General features: G+C 58.8%; 1 protein-coding gene across 7 annotated transcripts in view; it reads right to left on the bottom strand.

Annotated features, from left to right (window-relative positions):
- Positions 1-2,625: 2,625 nt before the first annotated feature.
- ADGRG1 (adhesion G protein-coupled receptor G1) overlaps positions 2,626-18,229 on the bottom strand; it is a 39,420-nt gene continuing 23,816 nt past the window's right edge. For 6 of the 7 annotated variants that reach the window (XM_042968624.1, XM_042968621.1, XM_042968620.1 and 3 more), the window contains exons 2-14: positions 14,211-14,308; positions 13,027-13,464; positions 12,261-12,393; positions 11,541-11,688; positions 10,866-10,997; positions 10,392-10,508; positions 10,136-10,181; positions 9,789-9,892; positions 8,890-9,008; positions 6,929-7,197; positions 5,863-5,971; positions 5,197-5,465; positions 2,626-4,010 (exon numbers count right to left, since the gene is read on the bottom strand). In XM_042968624.1, coding sequence (XP_042824558.1) covers positions 3,880-4,010; positions 5,197-5,465; positions 5,863-5,971; positions 6,929-7,197; positions 8,890-9,008; positions 9,789-9,892; positions 10,136-10,181; positions 10,392-10,508; positions 10,866-10,997; positions 11,541-11,688; positions 12,261-12,393; positions 13,027-13,464; positions 14,211-14,274 — 2,079 coding nt within the window. In that variant the 5' untranslated portion in view covers positions 14,275-14,308 and the 3' untranslated portion in view covers positions 2,626-3,879. The remainder of the gene's footprint in view (positions 4,011-5,196; positions 5,466-5,862; positions 5,972-6,928; positions 7,198-8,889; positions 9,009-9,788; positions 9,893-10,135; positions 10,182-10,391; positions 10,509-10,865; positions 10,998-11,540; positions 11,689-12,260; positions 12,394-13,026; positions 13,465-14,210; positions 14,309-18,229) is intronic. The other variant, XM_042968626.1, reaches the window with a different exon arrangement.

Here is an 18,229-nt window from a genome sequence, read left to right as displayed (position 1 = left end):
GGCGGGGGCGGGGGGGTGGCCACCGTCACTATCTCCTTACACGACTGTCAGTTCTTCACAATTACCGTCATATCGCCTGGCTGGTCACGGGTGGCCCAGACAGGAAGTGGGGGCAGCAAACACACATGGAGTGCAGCATGAGGGAAGGGGAGGGGCTGACCACTCAGGCCCCAGCTCTGGGGACTCCAAGGAAGCCGTGCAGATGAGGCCAGGGCCCTTGGCATGGTCCCACGGTCACTGCAAGATCAAAGTCCGAGGGCATCCCACCAAGAAGGTGCATCAGGACGAGCATCTCCCACCTCACGGCCAGAGCTGGACGTGCTCCACCTCGAGGGCCTGAGGACCACCTCCCTGGCCCCTTCCCCTTCCTCCCAGACAGTGTCTAGACAGGACTCAGTCCCCCACTGGGCCCTCTGGGCCTGGCGGGGCCGGGGGGGAGGTTGGGGAGAGGATGTCGGGGTCACTCATGGGGCGTGGGTGACAGGTGGGAATCTGGCATGGAGCCCCAGGCATTTCCTCTGCAGGGAAGGCTTCGGGGCAGACAGGAACCACGGGGCCTGCCCCGCCTCCTTCCCAGCTGCAGCCAGGTGACAAGGGCTGGACAAGGGCTTTGTGAAGTGCGGACTTGCTGGGTCCCCCGTGGAAACCCGTCCTGGTGCCAGGGCCCTCAAAAGGGCTCACAGGTGCCTGTTTGTGAAGAAGGGTCCAGAAGGAGGGACCAAGACCATCCAGCACACCTGGAAAGACAGGACCAGGGGTCTAGGAAAGTGGCAAAAGATGGCTGGGCAGGGCCAGAGGGCTACCCCTCCGGGGCCCCACCGGGGCTGGGGACTGCCTTGGAGCCAGGGACAAAGCCCTGGGACCCCCAAAGCCCAGGGCAAATGGAACTGCAGTTTCCCTTTCTGCCACTTCCACTGCTTGTCCCCGTGGCTCCAGATGGGCTCCAGCCTCCTGGCCAGGCCTGGCCAGCGTTCACCTTCTAGTCACTTCCATCCATCCATTTCTCATGCCAGAGCAATGTCTCCACACGCAAACCTGGTCATGTCCATCTGAGAACAGCGGTCCTGCCGTCCAAGGCCCTACAGCTCAGGGAATAAGGACCATCAGGGGGCCCATCTAGCACCTGTCTTAAGTAGATGGGATCCAACCCTCGAGAGGCCCCTCCTTGCTACCTGAGCCAGCCTCAAAGCCAGAGCCTAATGTTCAAGAATTCTCTGAAGTGGGAGAATTTGTTTGAAGGGAGTGCCATCTGCCTGGGGAAGGGGGCTGAGTCCTTTCTTTCCCTCCTGAGGATGGGGGGAGGTGCCCCCCCCAAGGTCTAGCCAAGTGACGGGGCCCCAAGTGACCCTCGTTCAGAGAGACTGAGCAGTCCGCGAGGAGGGAGCTGGCTCTGACCCCCCTGAGCTGCCCAAGCAGGTCACTGCGGGCAAGGCTTGCCCCTGTCCTCAGGACTTGCCGAAAGGTGGAGGCAGACGACAATGAGAGAGGGGACAGGAACAGAGGAGCTTCGGAAAAGAGGCAGGTGCAAGGAGGTCCCATGTGCTGAGGTCCCTGCAGGTCCCCAGATCCCACATTCATGCCATCAGAGGGCACTGCCCGTCTACCCCCGGCGGCTAAGGTGGCTTCGCACCCGTCCCGTCCAACTCCAGACCCTGGTGCCATTTTCCCCAGCCCGTGATCCCCCTGGAGCAGCCAGATGATGAGGAAGGAGACTGTGCAGGGCGGAAGCTCAGGGAGGGCCTGGGATGGACCTGCGCTGGGTTATGAGACCTGGATGCAAGTAGCAGTGACCATTCGCCAGTGCTCTCTACTGAGTGGGGACAGAAACCTACCTGGTCTGCCTCTCCTGTGCCATGGCACGTGCACAGCAGACTGGACGCAACCAGTTTGGAGGTAGTGATGGGAGGCAAGTCTGATCATTTCTTCTTGCAGCCCATCAACTACACACTGGCCCACACACTGGTTGCATACATCACGCAGCCAGCCAAGGGCTGAATTCAGTCCCAAGGCTGATTTCTTTTGGCCAGTGAATTTTTTGGATGAGCCAAATCTTTAAACCAGGGGATTCTGTACCCCCACAGCCTGGATTTCTTTATTCTTCCTTTTTAAAAAATGTTTATTTATTTATTTTGAGAGAGAGAGAGACAGAGACAGGGAAAGCAGGGGAGGGACAGAGAGAGAGGGAGAGAGCCTGACGCGGGGCTCGAACTAATGAACTGTGAGGTCATGACCTGGGCAAAATCAAGAGCTGGACGCTTAACTGACTGAGCCACCCAGGCGCCCCTGGGTTTCTGATTTATAAAAGGAGGGTGGTCTGGCTACCTGGGTCCTCATCCCTGCGTGGTGGTAGGCGACTGGAGCTGAGTGGCTCCCTCGGCATCGGGCTTGTAATCTTTAATCCACCACAGACCCCAGCAATCCCCACTGCTTCCCCAACACTGACGCCAAGTCACCATTTATCCCCCACTCGTCCTGGTGGATAAAGTTTCCAGCGGTTGATTCTTTTTCACACGCAGCCTTCTTCTCTCATTCCTGTTTCCCGATTGGCCCCAGGGTGTTTGTATCAGTGACTCTTAATAGAAGCACAGAAGGAAGCTCAGAAGGAAGTGCTCCAAACTGTTTACATTGGTTTGTTAGGTGATAACAAGAGATGATTTTTATTTTCTTCTGTGTACTTTTCTACAGTTTCCAGATTCTCTACAACAAACGTCTACTTCTTTAAATTCAAAAGACAAATGAGATAGCAGTACTTAAAAAGAAAGGCCTCCACATCTTTAAGGCGGAGATCCAGATCAAATGCTGCCTCCTACAGGAAGTCTTCCTGGGTCCCCAGCAAGAAACGATGGCTCTGCTAACCCTACACCTGTAGCTCCGACCCTTTAGGAGCACGTTGGGCTGTAGGCCAGGGTCACCAGGGGAAGCACGTCTCAGTCGTCTGGGGCACTGGGGCAGAAACAATTCTGCGTTGCTGTGCCCCACAGTTCTTGCCACAAGAGGGCTTCGAGAGAGGCTGAGGGCCCCTGTGAGGGATGGGCTCGGCAGTGGTGAGCAAGGGTGATGCAGCTTATAGAAAGGCCCAGATGGACAGACAGACCTGGCCCAGCCCATAATGTCTATACTCTGCCTGAGTCAAGGGCAGGCAAAAGTTGGTGCAGTAGATAGAGATTTACGGCAGGCACCAGGCAGCTCTTGGAAACCACAACCCAAAATACAGCATTGGGCCTGGGAGCCCCCAGGGGACCCCCTGGGGCTGAGCGGAGGGCTGGAGAGGGAGGGCTGGGGAGGATGACGGAGGGCCCTGGGCTCCGAGGTAGAGGTGATGTTGCCCAGGAGGGGGCTCTCCTCCAGAGGTCTGGCTCAAAGCTCTGCCCCAGCCCCACATGCCCTGAGTACCACTCTCAGGCTAAAATAACAGGACGGCCGAGCGCCCTCATGGTGATCACCAGAGACAGAACAGCTATGGCACATTTCCGTCCTGGGTGGAGGCACAGGACCAAGGTTGCCACCGGGCCTCACAGGCCCGGGACCTGATCTTCGGGCTGTGAGGGCTCCCATCACCAGCCACGAGGGCCGGGCCCAGCGGCGGTGACTTAAGAACAGCCTTCAGCCCCAGCGAGGACAGCAGCGGGACGGTCCCACTCCTCAGCCCCTTGTGAGCTGGACCTGAGAGCCGAGCAGTCTGCAGGCCAATTCAGAAGGCCCAGCCTGGGGGTCTGACTGCCAAGGGCAACCGTCCCCTCACTCTGAGGTCCCTGGGCCTTCTTCTCAAGTCTCCGGCTGACCCTGAAGTGTCCGGCCTGGCTGTGGGGGCGGCGGGCGGCGGTGAGGAGAGGCCGCAACTCGGTTTCCTCACACAGCTCCTGGAAGGTGGCTGGTGGCCTAGATGCGGCTGGACGAGGTGCTGCCCGAGCTGATGGGGAGCCTGGCGCTGTCCGAGCTGCTCTTCAGAGGGGAGGGCCCGTTCCGGGCCTGCAGCCGCATGGACCAGTACCAGAGGAAGATGAGGAAGCCTGTGGGCAGCAGGGGGGCACAAGGGTCAGCAGGCTGGGGGCAGCCCTGCCCTTCTCCGTCCTCCCTCCCCAGCCTACCAGCACCCATGTGATCCAGGGGAGCACCTGCTACGTGTTAGAAACCGTGTGATTCCCTGGGCCCCGTCTCATGTTATTCTCACGAGGTCCTTATGAGGTCAGGCCTGTTTGTTACTCTTCTGTGTCACAAATGAGGAAACTGAGGCCCAGGGAGATAAGGGGACTTGGCTGAGGCAGGAGTTAAACAGTGGTGTTCAGGTTCCAGAGCCTACCCGTTTAAGCACCTCTCGGCCAGAACAGAGGGGGATGTGTGTGTATGTGTATGTGTCTGTCTGTCTGTCTGTCGGTCGGTCATGGAAGGGCGGGGGATGGTAGAGGGGTGCAGGTAGAAGGGACCCTGTGGCATCAGGCCCAGGCCCTTGTGACCCAGCCCCTCTGCTCCTCTCCCCTCACCACCTCCCCTCTGCCTCTCTCCCCCCACTAACCCTTTCGCCTCGCTCCCCCTCACTATTCTTTCAACACACGACCAAATTCCAGCCTCAAGACCTTTGCTCCCTCGGCCTGGCCCACTCTGCCAGACCGCCTCAGTCTGTGGCGTGCACACCCTTCTCTGGGCTTCTGTTACAATGTAGATCTGATTCGGCACGTCCACACTGCTAGCAGGCTTCCCACAGTGTTGACGCCCACAGTGCAAGGAACACACACAGAGTAACAAGGCCCTTGATCTCTCCCCGGCTGGACCCTTCTGTTGTCTTCAGATACCTCCTACAGAGGCCTCCCTGGCCACCCTCCCCAAAGCGGCCCCCACCCCAGCCCAGATGGTCTGCCCACCACGTCACCCGCTGTTACTGCCCTAGTCTCCGAGATCCCCTCAGATGGCTGCTTGGCCCCTCAGATGATTTCTTGTCATGCTTGGTCTTTCCCACCAGAGATGAGCTCCATGGAGGGAAGGCCCTGACCCAGCCAGTTCAAGGCTTAACATAGGGCCAAAACATAGTAGGTACTCAATAAAGACTTGTCAACTACGGCCAGGATGCCCCCATTTTCCGCATGGGAAGACGGAGGCCCAGAGAAGTGAACCTTTCAGGTTGGGTCAGATCTTCCCTGCCCAGTGCTCCACATACAGGCACCCTGCCCAGGCCAGGGGTGGGGTCTTCTCCGTGCCTACCTTGGAAGGAGGTGATGATGCTGAAGAAGTAGAGAACGACCAGCTGGAAGGTGCCAGAAGCAAAGGAGAAGAAGATCAGGGCCCAGGGCAGACCGAGGACCAGGCTGAGACCGAGCAGCGTCAGCACGTGGGGCCACTTCTGGGCGTGGGGGCGCAGCCGCAGGATCTGCACCACCATGGTGCCCAGCATGGCAGTGTTGAACAGAAACACCAGGCTGAAGAGGCCCAGGTTGGTGACGTGGCTGACCAGGGAGTCCCGGATCCAGCACCTGCGGGCGGAGATGGGAGGGCTCAGCGCACGACGGGGCCGCACCGTGCTTCCTGGGCCATGGGTGTGCACCACAGTGATCCCCAGAGCCGGGAGCTGTGACTGACTCACGGGGGGGCTTATTTTCTTTTTAATTCTTTTTAATTCGTGCCTTCATCCGCTCCAACCTATATTCCCGCTCACAAAGGAAAGAAACCGAGGTGCTGCGCGAGGTCACCTGGTGAGCGATGGGCAACTCCAGGCCTGTGCTCACCCTCCCTGACCCTCCAGCCACTGCGGGGCTCCAGCAGCCCTGGCACCCAGGAGTCCCCTGCTCAGCGTGGCCCAGGCCCAGGCCGCTCTCTGGCCTCTGCACCCCAAGGCCCCTCTCCCCGCCCCCGCTGCACACAGCCACTCACATGGAAGGGTAGATGACACTCTCTGGAGTCCTGTGCACAGCCAGGATGATGGAGCCGTAGTTGTTCATGTCTACCAGTGCCACCAACGTCACCAGGAAGACGGGGAAGCCTGAGGGCAGCAGAGCATAGGGTTCCATCTCCCACCCTCCCCTGCCCTCTGGCAAGGCCTTCGGACCCTCCCCTTCCCCCCGCTCCAGTTTGGGTTTCCCACAGAGAGCCCCAGCCCTGCTTCCCCCCACCATCCTGGGGGCCCGTGGGAGAAAGGGCCCGCGCGTCCCCGCCGAGGGGCAGGACATCACAGGGAGAGGTAGGGGACACCGGGAGGGGCGGCCTCCCAGCGCCTGCACTGGGCCTTGACCTTGTCCATGGGCTGGAGATTGAGAGCTCTCCAGAAGTGGTCTCCCACCACCAAACACCTGCATCTCGACACAGAGCCAGCTCTGAAGGAATTTTATGTAAATCAATGGAGTGAACCAAACAAGGGCCAGATGAGAAACACAAGAGGAGTGGCAAACTGGGTCAGGGACATGCGGAGGTTGGCGGGCCTGTGCAACATCCACTTATGATGTGTCCCTGGGCCCAGGCCTGACTGAGAGGTCTGGGCTATAGGTAACTTGGGTTGTCCTAGCCAAGGACAGATGCCAGAGCTATGGGGAATCTGTTACCTGAAGCTTCAGAGGATCCACAGACAGAGCCACTTCCAGCCTGGGTGATTTAGGTGAGTGGAGGACTGGATTACAGTCCATTCACCCCCAACTGGGTGCCTTTGAGCAGTGCACAACCTGCACATCCATACGTGGTGGCTATGTCAGCAAACCCCCCTTTTAAAAGAGTGAGCAATGTGGAGAATATGTGTTTCTTGGGGCAGTGCTCACCATCTCATCTTCCTAAAAGGGACCTTAACCTGCAGCCCAGGTAAAGAACACCTGTGGGTGGGTGAGTGGGTAAAAGGAAACGGTGAGGGAGCAGTCCGAGAGGTAAGCAAAGAAGCGGAACCAGGTACCCAGGCCTTGCCACGTAGCAGAGGCAGGTCCGGAGGGCCCAGCAGCACCCTCTACCAACTTACCCCAGCCCACGATGCTCAGCTTGAGCAAGTAGCCAGGGACATAGGTGCCAAAGACCTCGACCACGAGTCGGTAGAGGTTGTAACCCTCGAGGCCCATCCAGGAGAGGCAGGCGAGCAGAGAGAAGTGCAGGAAGATGGCGCTGGCCCGGCAGCCAGCCTCGGAGCCTGCCAGGGCCACGGGCTCACTCAGCAGGAAGCTCACATCCAGCAGGAAGACAGCCAGCAGTAGGTTCATGTGCACCTTGATGGTGTAATCCCGAGTCTTCCTCCTGCACGGGGGGGGGGGGGGGGGGGGGCAGGTCACCCTGGTGGCCAGCTTGGGAAGGTCGGGGCAGCCTTCCCAGGGCACACACATTCGCACCCTATCTTATTCCTATGGCTGCAGCTAGGTCGTCCCCACTTGTCCCCGTGCACCTACCATGTGCCCAGCAGCCACAGGCTGAGGCACCGTGTGCACCTGTAACAGCAGATACCTGTAACAGCAGATTTAGCCAGACAGAGCCAGTGAGACAAATCCAGCCACGAGAGTCAACCAGAGGCTCCCAAAGTTGGAGGGGAAAGACCCTGGATTTGCTGCTGTGTTTGGAGAATCCGTGCCACCCATGTGCTGTGTCCACCTGTCTGTCTGCACGACCATGCATCTGTGAGTCTGTGAATGTATGTGTGTGTGTGTGTGTGTGTGTGTGTGTGTGTGTGCATGTCTGCCTGTCTGTCTTCAGGTTTGCAAATGTGTGTGTGCACAGTCCAGCCCCGCTCTGATGATCCAGGGCACCGTCAGCCTTTCCTCCCCGGGTCCCCACGCCCCCAACTGCGCTCTGCCTGGCACCATCCACCACGTGTTCCAGCAGGCACAACAGAACAGCCTCGCCCACCCACCCTAACTCCTGGTACCACCTTGGACTGGTCCCTTCCCCCTCCCCCTCAGTTTGCCCATCTATGAAATGGGGGGACAGCCACTTCGCAGGGTAAAGCGTCTGGCACAGATAAAATGCTCAGTCCCTGAGGTTTCCTGTCCTTGTCCTTGGGCACTTTTGTGACTGATGAGTAGCTTCCAGGAGGCTTGTGGTCCTGCCCCCTGCCCTCCCCTGAGCCTGCCAGTTGTCCCTTGTCACCCACCGCGTGCACAGCTGTGGGCTCACATATGCACACGCACGCACACAGCTCACCCTCCCTTCCTCCCAGTCAAGAACACCCACAGGGTTCAGAGTGTCTGCCCTCTGCCCAAACGGGCCCAGGCCCTGACTGCAGGTGGACCTCAAATTAGGCCAAGCCTGGCACTGACGGTCCGGACCCGTCCACACAGCCGGTCTGAGGATGGGCGAAGGCACTCTCCACCAAACGCTTCCCATGGGGCACCTTCTGCCTCAAGGCACCCAAGTGACGGCCATGGACTCACAGAAGCCTCCATCGGGGGATGGGAGAGGCTTTGTCAAACTCGAATGCCTGCAGGGGTTCTGCAGAATCAGATACCTGGACCCAGCCTGCCTGGGTTTAAGGCCGCCTCTGCCACTTCCTTGCTGTGTGACCACAGGCAAGTCATCACTTACCCTCTCTGCGCTCTCTTTCATAAGGCCCTTGTGAGACTGAAGCGATTTTGTGCTCGTAAAGCACTCAGAACAGTGTGTAGCACGTGGGAAGCTCACCATCATATTATCATGTGCCTCCAGCAGTGACACATCTGATTATTCAAAGGCAGAAATCGAGAGTTTTACATCACCCCTCTCGATTTTCGATGCTGGCAGACAATGAAGATCGTTAAGTGCTAGGTCGTCCCAACACCACAGATCTGAGCAGGACGTATAGCCCCCGGGGCCAGCTGACCGCGCCTCCCAGGGCTCCTGCAACCGCAGGCACATTTTGCGGGGGGGTCAAGCCAGTCCCCAGGGTGGGCCTCGGGGGTGGTGGGGTCCCGGAATGAAGGTTCTCCTCCCTCCCTGTTTCCCGCCCCTGCCAGGCCCTACCTGGAGCAGAGGTAGGCAGCGATGGTGAGGACACAGGCCAGAGCGGAGATGACACAGCCCACGTAGGAGAGGAGGGTCAGGTAGTGCTTGTGTATGGCATCTACCTCCACGGAGGCGACCTGGATCCACGACACGGGCCAGGGCTGGCCTCAGCGTCCCCAACTCGACACTGAGGGTTTGCCCCGGGGGGAGGGGTGGGCCTCAGGCGTCTATGAACCACCGCCACCCCAACCTGAGCAGAGCGTGGCCCCGTGAGTGCGTTACTCGGACGGGGGGCGGGGGGTGGGGGTGGGGTGGCGGTAGGGGTCTGTACTTTTCGTTCACCACGTCCTCACAACGGTCGAGAACCCTCCACTAGGGGATCCCTTCTCCGGCCCGTCACTCCTTGTTTTTCTACAACCTTCGTCACCGGAGTGAGCCTCCCATGAGAGACTGGGCACCCCACACCCGGGAGAGCTGGAAGCCCACTCCGCTCCCGCAGAAGCTGGGTCCCAAGATTCTGGGAGGGTGAACCTAGGACACAAAGCTTCTGTGCCCTCGGGAACCCTGAAGTCCGCTGTGAGGGCCTCCACAATGGGCCTCAGTATCCCCTTGAGGGCTCACTGGAAATGTACTCGTGGCCCTGCCCCAGCCTGTGGAATTAGAATTCTCAGTTAGGGCCAGGGCTCTGCATTTTTATCATGCACCAACATTTGGGAATAAAGAGCAGCTTTTTTACTAACTAGCTGTGTGACCTTGGGTGAATTGCTTAACCTCTCTGAACTTAGATTTCCTTATCTATATAATGGAACGGCGGCAGGAGGCACCTCGGGGGTTAGTGTGAGGAATGAACAACATGTATGTGCAAAGTGGCTGGCATCCAGCCCATGGTATGGCTGCGGGGCAGGGGCACTGCTCACCATCAGCACCGCAAAGTAGGTCAGGTGGTTGCAGAGGCAGGACGTCTGTGTCTCTCTCCTGATGGTCTCACACCCCGCGTCACTCCAGCTCCCCGGGCTGCTCACTGAGGAGGGGTTCCGTGGGGCTCTCATCAAGCCCAGTCCTTTAGGACCCCACCGGACACCCCCGAAACGCACGATCGCATCACTGCTCCAAGCCTTTGCAAACATCCACTCTGCCGTCATTCCTTCTTCAAAGCTCACCTTTCTCCGGGAAGCCCTCCCTGATTAACCCCATCTTCCCCACCCTCCGAGACCCCCTTTCTCCTCCAGATGCCTGCCCAGTTCAGGGACCCCTCCACACTCACATGTCAGGTCTTCAACCCAGAATACACATTGGAGAGTCACGTTCTTCTGCCGGGACAAGAAAGGAAGAGTGGACCCCATCACAGTCTTCTCCTTTCTGGGCCAGGCTGAGGAAGTCAGCGTCAGGCCACCACCCCGTTTGCACCTGACTGTCTGGTGCCCTCAGCCAGCGGGTCATTTTGTTAAAGGTGAGTGATTCAGAAGGCAGGGCAGGAAAGGAAGGACCCTCGTGTCCTTGGTTGGTTTGCTCCCACTCACCGGCTGTGGCTGATGCTGGAAGGTGAGCGTCACAGGCTCCGAGAGGTTGGCTACTTTGGTGTTCTGCACAACGATACCCAAGACCTTCTCACCCAAGACTTGGCTAGAATTCTTGTCCTAGATATATGGGATGGGGGAAGAAAGTGGGGGGTCGGGGGTGGTGGTGAGGCCTGAAGGCTGAGAAGAAAGGCCAAGGAATTTCCTGGTTTCTCTAGACTCCCACACGCTGCTCCGACATGCGGAGGCTCCCTCTGTAAACAATTCCTGCACGTGTAGTCATTTACACTGTAGTGAAAACAACATAATTTAGCCTTCTCCGGGGGAGATTTGCACGTCACGGTCCATTTTCTGACTTTACAAGGAAAGGCTCTGACTTGCGGAGGACGGGGCCTGGCTCCACGCCTGCCTTCCACCTCCCCACCACACAGAGACCGCTTTTCCCCAGGGGAGGGCACGAGGATGTGGGCCCCGTACCTGGAACAGGGCTTGACTGCTGAAGTCCACCAGAAGCAGCCTCTTTTCAGCCTCCCCCCTCCGGCCTTTGGTCTTCTGGAAGAGCACGCGGGGCAGCAGCACCGAGTACTCCCGGATCTCGCTCTGTGCCTCCTGCGGACCAGAGTCCCTGCGGGGCTCAGCCGGCGGTGGGTTCCTAGGTCTCCTGGACACACACCCCCAACACCTCCCTGGATGCTGCCACCTCCAAGCCCACCTCCTTCAGGAAGCCCTCCTGTCCTTGGCTCCAGCGCTGGCTGGGGAGCCTTGTGGTTAGAGCCCAGGGCTCCAGGGGGATTCACGCAGTGTTGTGCTGTCTGGGCCTCAGAGGCCAGTGCTGCAGACGGCACCCCAGGTGGCAGGATGTGAGGACTCCCAGCTCCCAGCCCCTCAAGGGGCAGCCTTGAGACTGAGGCGCACCCACAGGCACGCTGGGACTGGTCTTCTGTTTACACGGGGGTGCCATAGGAGCCTCTGATGCCGGTCCCCCCCCCCCTCTGTCCCCATCCCTGGGGAGGGTCCTCTGCCATGGGGTAGCCACTAACAGGGTATTCCCTGGGCCGGAGACCTTCCTTGTCAGCACACATCTGGCTCCCAGAGTGCTCACGCCTCCACATCTGTTTCCTGCCCCGGCCAGCCTGGCCCCTGCCTCCTGACCTCAAGCCTGGAGTGGATGTGCAGGTCCTGGAGGCTGGCTGTGGGCTGGAGCTTCCACACCGTGGCGTTGACCAGGTCCTCCTCGAAGGACAGGGTGTCCCCCGTGAACTTCACAGAGGTCAGCTTCGACTCCAGGGTCTGCAGCTGCCTAGCAGGGGGAGAAGGGGTGGAGAGGTTGATCAAGGCGGGTAGGGAGACGGAGCAAGAAGGGGAGACGAGGCAGATACACCGGAAAGAGGCAGGCAGAGGGTGGGGGGTGGGAGGGAGAGAAAACAGCCCTCTGGTGCTGGCGCAGGAGAGAGTAACCTGTGGGAGGGGGGGCGGGGGGGCAGGGGTGGGGTGAGAGGAAGCTGGATCATCAGAGCAAACAGGAAAGGGGAGTCTATCCTGAGCACCAGGTTCCGGGCCCAGCTCTGCCTGGACTGACCCCCTCTTGGCCATGGAGGAGCCCTGCCCATCTCTGGGCCTCAGTCTGCCAAGCTCTCAAACGGGCCCATCAGGTCTCCTTTCTTGGCGGGGAAGAGGGCTTGGGTGGCCGTCCTGGGATGACTCAGTGTGATAGTTTTGACAAAGGCTTGGCCTGAGGGCTGTATGTCCATTCCTCCGGGAGGAGGTGGAAAGATGAAGGGAATGTTCCAGCCCCAGGAGAGGCTTCCTCCATCCTGTCTCCTGCTCCAGGTCACCGTCCTGCCCACCTCCGGGTCTGGGGGCCACGCTTACTGGCTGGCAGGGGTGGACGAGGGCCTCCTCGAGGTCTTTCCGGGGTGCTTCAGAAGCTGGCTGAGCAGCTCAAGGTCTCTTTTCAGCTCACATATGTCCACCGAGGCATTGTGGGAGGCCTTCTGGGGGGGGTCTGGAGCAGAGGACAGACAGACAGGCCTGAGGCTAGTGAAGGAGGTGCCACACCGCCATACTCCCATTTAACCCTCACATGACTCTGAAGGCCTCCAACCCCAGTTCTACGGAGGATGAAACTGAGGCTCCAAGACGTGGGGTGGAGTCCCCCAAGGTCACCCAGAAGCCAGCCAGATGGGGGCTCTGCCACACGGAGCCTTCCCGCAACTCCAGCCCCAGCAGGGTAGGCTGGGACACAGCTACCCAGGTGTCCCTCTGCCTACACACCTGGGCCGAGAGGGCCCATCCCAGGAGGATTCTTGGGGCGGGGGGGGGGGCAGGGGGCTTGTGTGGCCTCTGGCTCCTGACACCCGGTCCTGTCTTTCCATTCTTTCTGCTCCCACCCTGGTCAAGCCTCATCTTCCTTCGCCTGGACCTTCCCTGCAGCCTCTGGATGGGACTTTGCCCCTCTACCTTCACCCCCTACCTTCCCACAAACTTCCTGAAGCACATCTTGGATCACACCCCTCCCCTCCTCAGACACCTTCAATGGCTCCCCAGTGCCCGGGAACAAAGCTAAGCTCTGCGGCCCAGGCCACTGCCCAGACTCCAGGCCTTTGCGCAAGTTCCTTCTGCCTGGAGGTCGCCTTACCGTGGAAGGAGAAGGTGAAGCCAGCAGCACTGGGCAGACTGGTATTCTGGGGGCTCCACCAGGAGCTGACAGAGGTGGCGAGCAGTGGGGGACCCTGGGCCAGGCTCTCCTTCTGGTGCCGGAAGCACAGGAGTCTAGAGGCTTGGTCACTCAGCAAGAAGTCGCTCTTGCCATAGCGAAGATGAAATTTCCCAGCATGGCGGTTCCAGTAGAGGCAGAAGTGGTAGAGGCCCCTGGGGTCGGGGAAGAATCGGGAGGTCGGGAGGGCTCCCGCGAAGGGGGCGTAGATCGTGAGGGCTTCCTCGGAGTTCTTGATGGAGATGTGCAGGTCTGATGTCTGCCTGTAATGGAGGCTGCTCTTCTCTGTCTGATTCCTCTGGCCACAGAAACGGAAGTCTTCACGGGGGCTCCTGCCACGGGCACCTGAGGAGGGAAAGACTATAGACGGGACTCTCCGGCAGGGAGCAGCCAGGGGCAGAAGAGGGGGGCGGGCCCAGAATACAGGATCCCGGTGCCTGGGACTCACACATGTTCCACGGGCCTATACCTCCAAGGTCTACAAAAATGTGAATGTGCCCTGCTCACAAATGATGAAAAGAACTAAAAAGTAATGATAATTTCAAAGGCAAAAACAATTTTTTAATGTTTATTTATTTATTTTGTGAGAGAGCACAAGCAGGAGGAGGGGCAGAGAGAGATGGAGAGGGAGAAGATCCCATGAGGGTTCTGGGCTGTCAGCACAGAGCCTGACATGAGGCTCAAACTCACAAACTGTGAGATCATGACCTGAGCTGAAGTCAAGAGTCAGACCATAACCAACTGAGCCACCCAGGTGCCCCAAAGGCAAAAAAAAAAAAAAAAAAAAAAGGCAATAAAATACTTCCTGAGGCCATGCCTACCATAGACAGTTGTGCAGGCTGTGCACTGCACAAGGATGTTCTGGCTGCAGAAGTGAGTGGGGCCAAAACCCAATCCATGTTCCCCATCTCAAACTGTGCACTGTGGGGCTGCATCTGCCAGAAAGAAGGGGTCCCTTTTTCTGCAAGATACCGTCCACTTGCTAACTGTGTCTAAAGCCCCGTGCCTGCCCAAAGGGGTGCGTGGATATGCTGGCAGCTGTCCTTGACATGGGGGCATTTTAATGTAAATCACAATGGTCCCACAGCGTCTCCAAGATAGCCTACCTTGAACCAGGAAGAGCAGACCCAGCAGGAGCAGTGCTGTCTGCAGTAGCACTTGGGTGGCCATCTTGCTCCCCAAAGTCACCCTGAGAAGTCACCGCCTGAAAGAGGCCAGGAGTGTTAGCCGGGGCCGGCCCCGCAAGGTGGTTGGGCCGGCCCTGCAGAGGGGGAAGCCAGTGTAGCTTGGGTGGGTGTGGGATGTGAGGGGGGGAAGCAAGTGTGGATACAGCCCGTGGACCTCGCCAGAGCTGCCAGAAGCTGAGCATCAAGGGGCGGCAGCTGTCCAGAGCCCGGCTGAGTTCAAGTCCTGGCTCCTCCCCTCACTTGCTGCACGACCCTGTGTAAGTCACAGAAAATGGGGCCAATAGGACTTCCCTCCAGACCCAGCAGCGATGGGTAATCTTGGCCAGAATCTGGTGGGAAAGGCTTCCCAGGACCACCTGGAACCACCCCCACCACCCTGCCCCTCCAGGCCTGGGGGAGATGCAGGAGAAAGGGGGCCCTCCGGCTTCTCCTCCAGGAACCTCACCATCATCATCCCCAAGACCCAGTTCAGAGGACACCTCCTTCAGGAAGCCTTCTTCACCTCCCTCTACAGTCAGTCCTGGCCTCCTTTGCTTCCCACTACTGGCCAGGGCCTCCTCTGCCTCCAGGCAGTGCCGGATGGTGTACCCCCCCCCTCCTCCGCTAGCGAGGGAGCCCCTGGTCCATCTCTACCCACAGGGCCGAGTGCACTGAGCTTGTGGGACAAAGGCCGGGCGGTTGGAGGGGTGAGGGAAATGGAGTGAAGCATCAGTGCACCCACAGCGCCCTCTGCAGGGAACAGAGGAAAAGGGTGCTTCCTGTCATGACCACCAGGGGGAGCCAGGTCCCAGCCCTCCCCCGCACCCCCTCCCCCACAGCTGGAAACACAGAAGCGTGTTCAGTCTGACAAGGACACGCTGACAGTACGGCCCAGCTCCCCCCCGCCAGCTCCACCCCAGCGTGGAGTGGGCCCTCGGAATCCCCAGGATCTCTTGGCCGAGAGCCAATCTGCCAGCCTGTGCTCTCCCACCGCACCTCTGTGCCTGTATTAATCCTCGCTTCAACCCCGTGGAGTGGGCCCCGTTCTTGGCCCATTTCACAGACAGGGAATCTGAAGCCCAAGGGGTTAAACGACCTGGCCAAGATTACCCAGAGGCCAGGGCTTTCCTCACCCGGTCGGGACTGTGGGGCCTGGCAGGGAACCCGCACGCCTGGCACTCAGAGAGAGGTGCCAGGTGGCTTGGTGCTCACCACTGCCAGCCGGCCCTGTGACTGAGCTGGGAGCCGACAGGCACAGACAGGCATCTTCATTGCATGGGTACCTGCATATGGCTGTGGCTGCAGATACAATCATCCGTCACAAGCCAGACAAAGGGAAGCCTAGAAAACTGGGTGCACCCAAGGAGTCTAAGTTCAGGAGAAGCCAAGGGGGGCTTCCAGGATGAGGTGGCTTTCAGACAGAATATTTGAGGGTAGCATTCGAGGGGCAGGTGGCCCCGGCAGGAGCTCATTGTCTCCTTCCTTGAACTAACCTGGCCCCCTGAAACTAGAGCCAGGCTCCTATGTCCCACCACGCATAAGGGAACCCCAATTTTTTAGACCTTGTCAGTTCAGACCGTGTCATCATCTTGCCTCAGTGGCATCACAGGACCTCTCAGAAGAAGCATATGAGGGGCTCCTGGGTGGCTCAGTTGGTTCAGCATCTGACTCTTGACTTGGCTCAGGTCAAGATCTCATAGTTCGAGCCCCGCATAGGACTCTGTGCTGACAGCACGGAGCCTGCTTGGGATTCTCTCTCCCTCTCTCTGCCCTTTCCCGGCTTGTGGCAGGCGTGCGCCCTCTCTCAAAATAAATAAACTTTTTAAAAACAATGTTCTTTTTAACACATATGAAAGTGTTTTAGGGAAAGGCCACTGTTACCCACGTTGTGGTTTTTTAGATTTCACCTTGTGTTCTCTCTGAGCATTTTGCCTCCTTTCAAAACTGCCTCCTGTCACCTCAGGCCAGCAGGAGGAAACCCAGCATCCAGAGACAGCAGCATGTCCGGACCCCTTTCTTTTCTGCCAGTCCCTGTTGCTGTCTACCTCTGATCCCTGATCCAAATGTCACCTCCTCCAGGCAGCCCCCCTCACAGTGGCCACGGCTCTACACTTGTGAACTCGTAGCTGACGGATCACTTGCGAATTTGGTCCAAATCTCCATGTTATGGTATTCGGATTCAAGGCCCAGAGAGGGCTAATGGGTTCCTGACATGACCCAGCAAGCAAGGATGGAGCTCGCCAAAATCCACGTCTCTCTTTGGCCGGCTGACTGTTCAGAGTGAGCTCCCACTACTGGTAGACGAGGGCCCAGGACAGCGCAGAATCATCCACATTGCACCAACCCTCCCAGATTGAGCTTCAAGAGCAAAAAGGCCAAGACGAAGAAGAGAACTTCTAGTCACTGGAGGGGCATGAGCGAGGCCGCACCCCCAAGAGTACCATGGAAGGGACTCACAGATACAGGCCCAGCTGCACGACCCTGACACTTCCAGGCTCGTCTCCACTCCATCTTAGCCGTTTCAACAGCCAGTCCAAAATGGACAACGTTGTCCCCACGGACATTTTGGGGATTTGAGTGGGAGGGTCTGCCTGGCTTCCTTTAACCCACTCTCAGGCAGTGGAGAGGACTCTGGAGCCAGACTGTCTGCGTTCGACTTCCAGTTTTCCTGCTCACTTGCTGTGTGTCCTCGGGCTACTTACTCTCCCTCTCTGGGCCTCCTGCAAATGAACTGATGCTTGTAAAGGACTTAGAACAGGACCCTGCATGTGGTAGGTGCCATGGGTGTCAGATAAATAACTCTGTGTGCTTTCTGACCAGCTAACGCCTGACCCTAAGTCAGCCCCCGGCCTTCCTCCCACCCCTCCCTCCCTCCATGCCCCCTGCCTTGTGGCCCTGGCCAGCTCAGCCTCCAGAGCACCTTGACAGGAAATTCTTAGAGCATGAAACTTCCCATCCGGGAGTGCAATGGGGAGACTGAAACCCCACCCTTGTAGCCTGGACCCGAGGCTGTTCACAGAACAGAAGATAGGAGATAGGAGAGTGGGACTGGGGACAATGAGAAGATTCCAGCCCCTACCTGGAAGGGGGAGGGCACTGCCCAGCTTGTTCACTTAGCACCTTCCCATCCCCACTTCGGGCAACAGAGAACCCCGCCCACTGCCCATCTCATCACACCCTCCTCCCTCCCTCCCCCCGCTGCCCATGGGCAGGGGGGCTCCCCACCATCTGCCCCCTGTACACACACCCGCCACCCCACGCAGCCCACATCAGCATCCTCGATGGGGGCCACACTCTCCCAGCACCTCCCGTGGGGCTGCAGAATGCCCTAGTCACCACCCTGGGTGCCCCCCACTTGGCTCAGCCCGGAGGGAGGGATCCTGTGCTTTGGAGGCTGAACCCCAGACTCAGCAACCAGCGGCCCCTACGTGGACCTCTACACAGACCATGTGGACAGAACCTCGTCCCTGGCCTTGGGAGCTGTGGACCGGCAGAGCGGGACAGGGTTTGGCCACCAAGTACTCCTCAAACCAACCATCGGCCCGCAGGCAAGACCCTCGTGAAACCTCACGCAGCACTGGGCCAGGACTAGGGAGCCGAGGGGGGCTATCCCAGCAGCAGCACCACGCCGATCTCTGCGGTGGGGTCACCTGCGCTGTCACGTGAAATCCCTAGAGCCGCTGTGTCAGATTGGTCCTACCGTTTGGCCATTCTACAGACCAGGAAACTGAGGCTAGGGAAGGGCCGTCCGATCCAAGGTCACTCCAGGTGGAGCCAAGATACAGGCCTGGGTCTCGCTCTGGAGGGCTCCTCGCAGAAGTGGTACAGGCAGAGGTCCTAGAGATACGTGCTCCCCTGGCTTTGGGAGATTCCCCCCCCCCTTCAAAAAAGGAGAGAAAAATGAGGGGGGTGGCCAAGACCACCGGCAGTGCAGACAATTCCAGCCTGGGAGAGGGGGT

This window comes from Panthera tigris, chromosome E2, assembly GCF_018350195.1.
Source record: "Panthera tigris isolate Pti1 chromosome E2, P.tigris_Pti1_mat1.1, whole genome shotgun sequence".
Taxonomy (NCBI): domain Eukaryota; kingdom Metazoa; phylum Chordata; class Mammalia; order Carnivora; family Felidae; genus Panthera; species Panthera tigris.
Note: the sequence above shows the minus strand (reverse complement) of the source record. Positions and strands in the feature narration are given on the sequence as shown.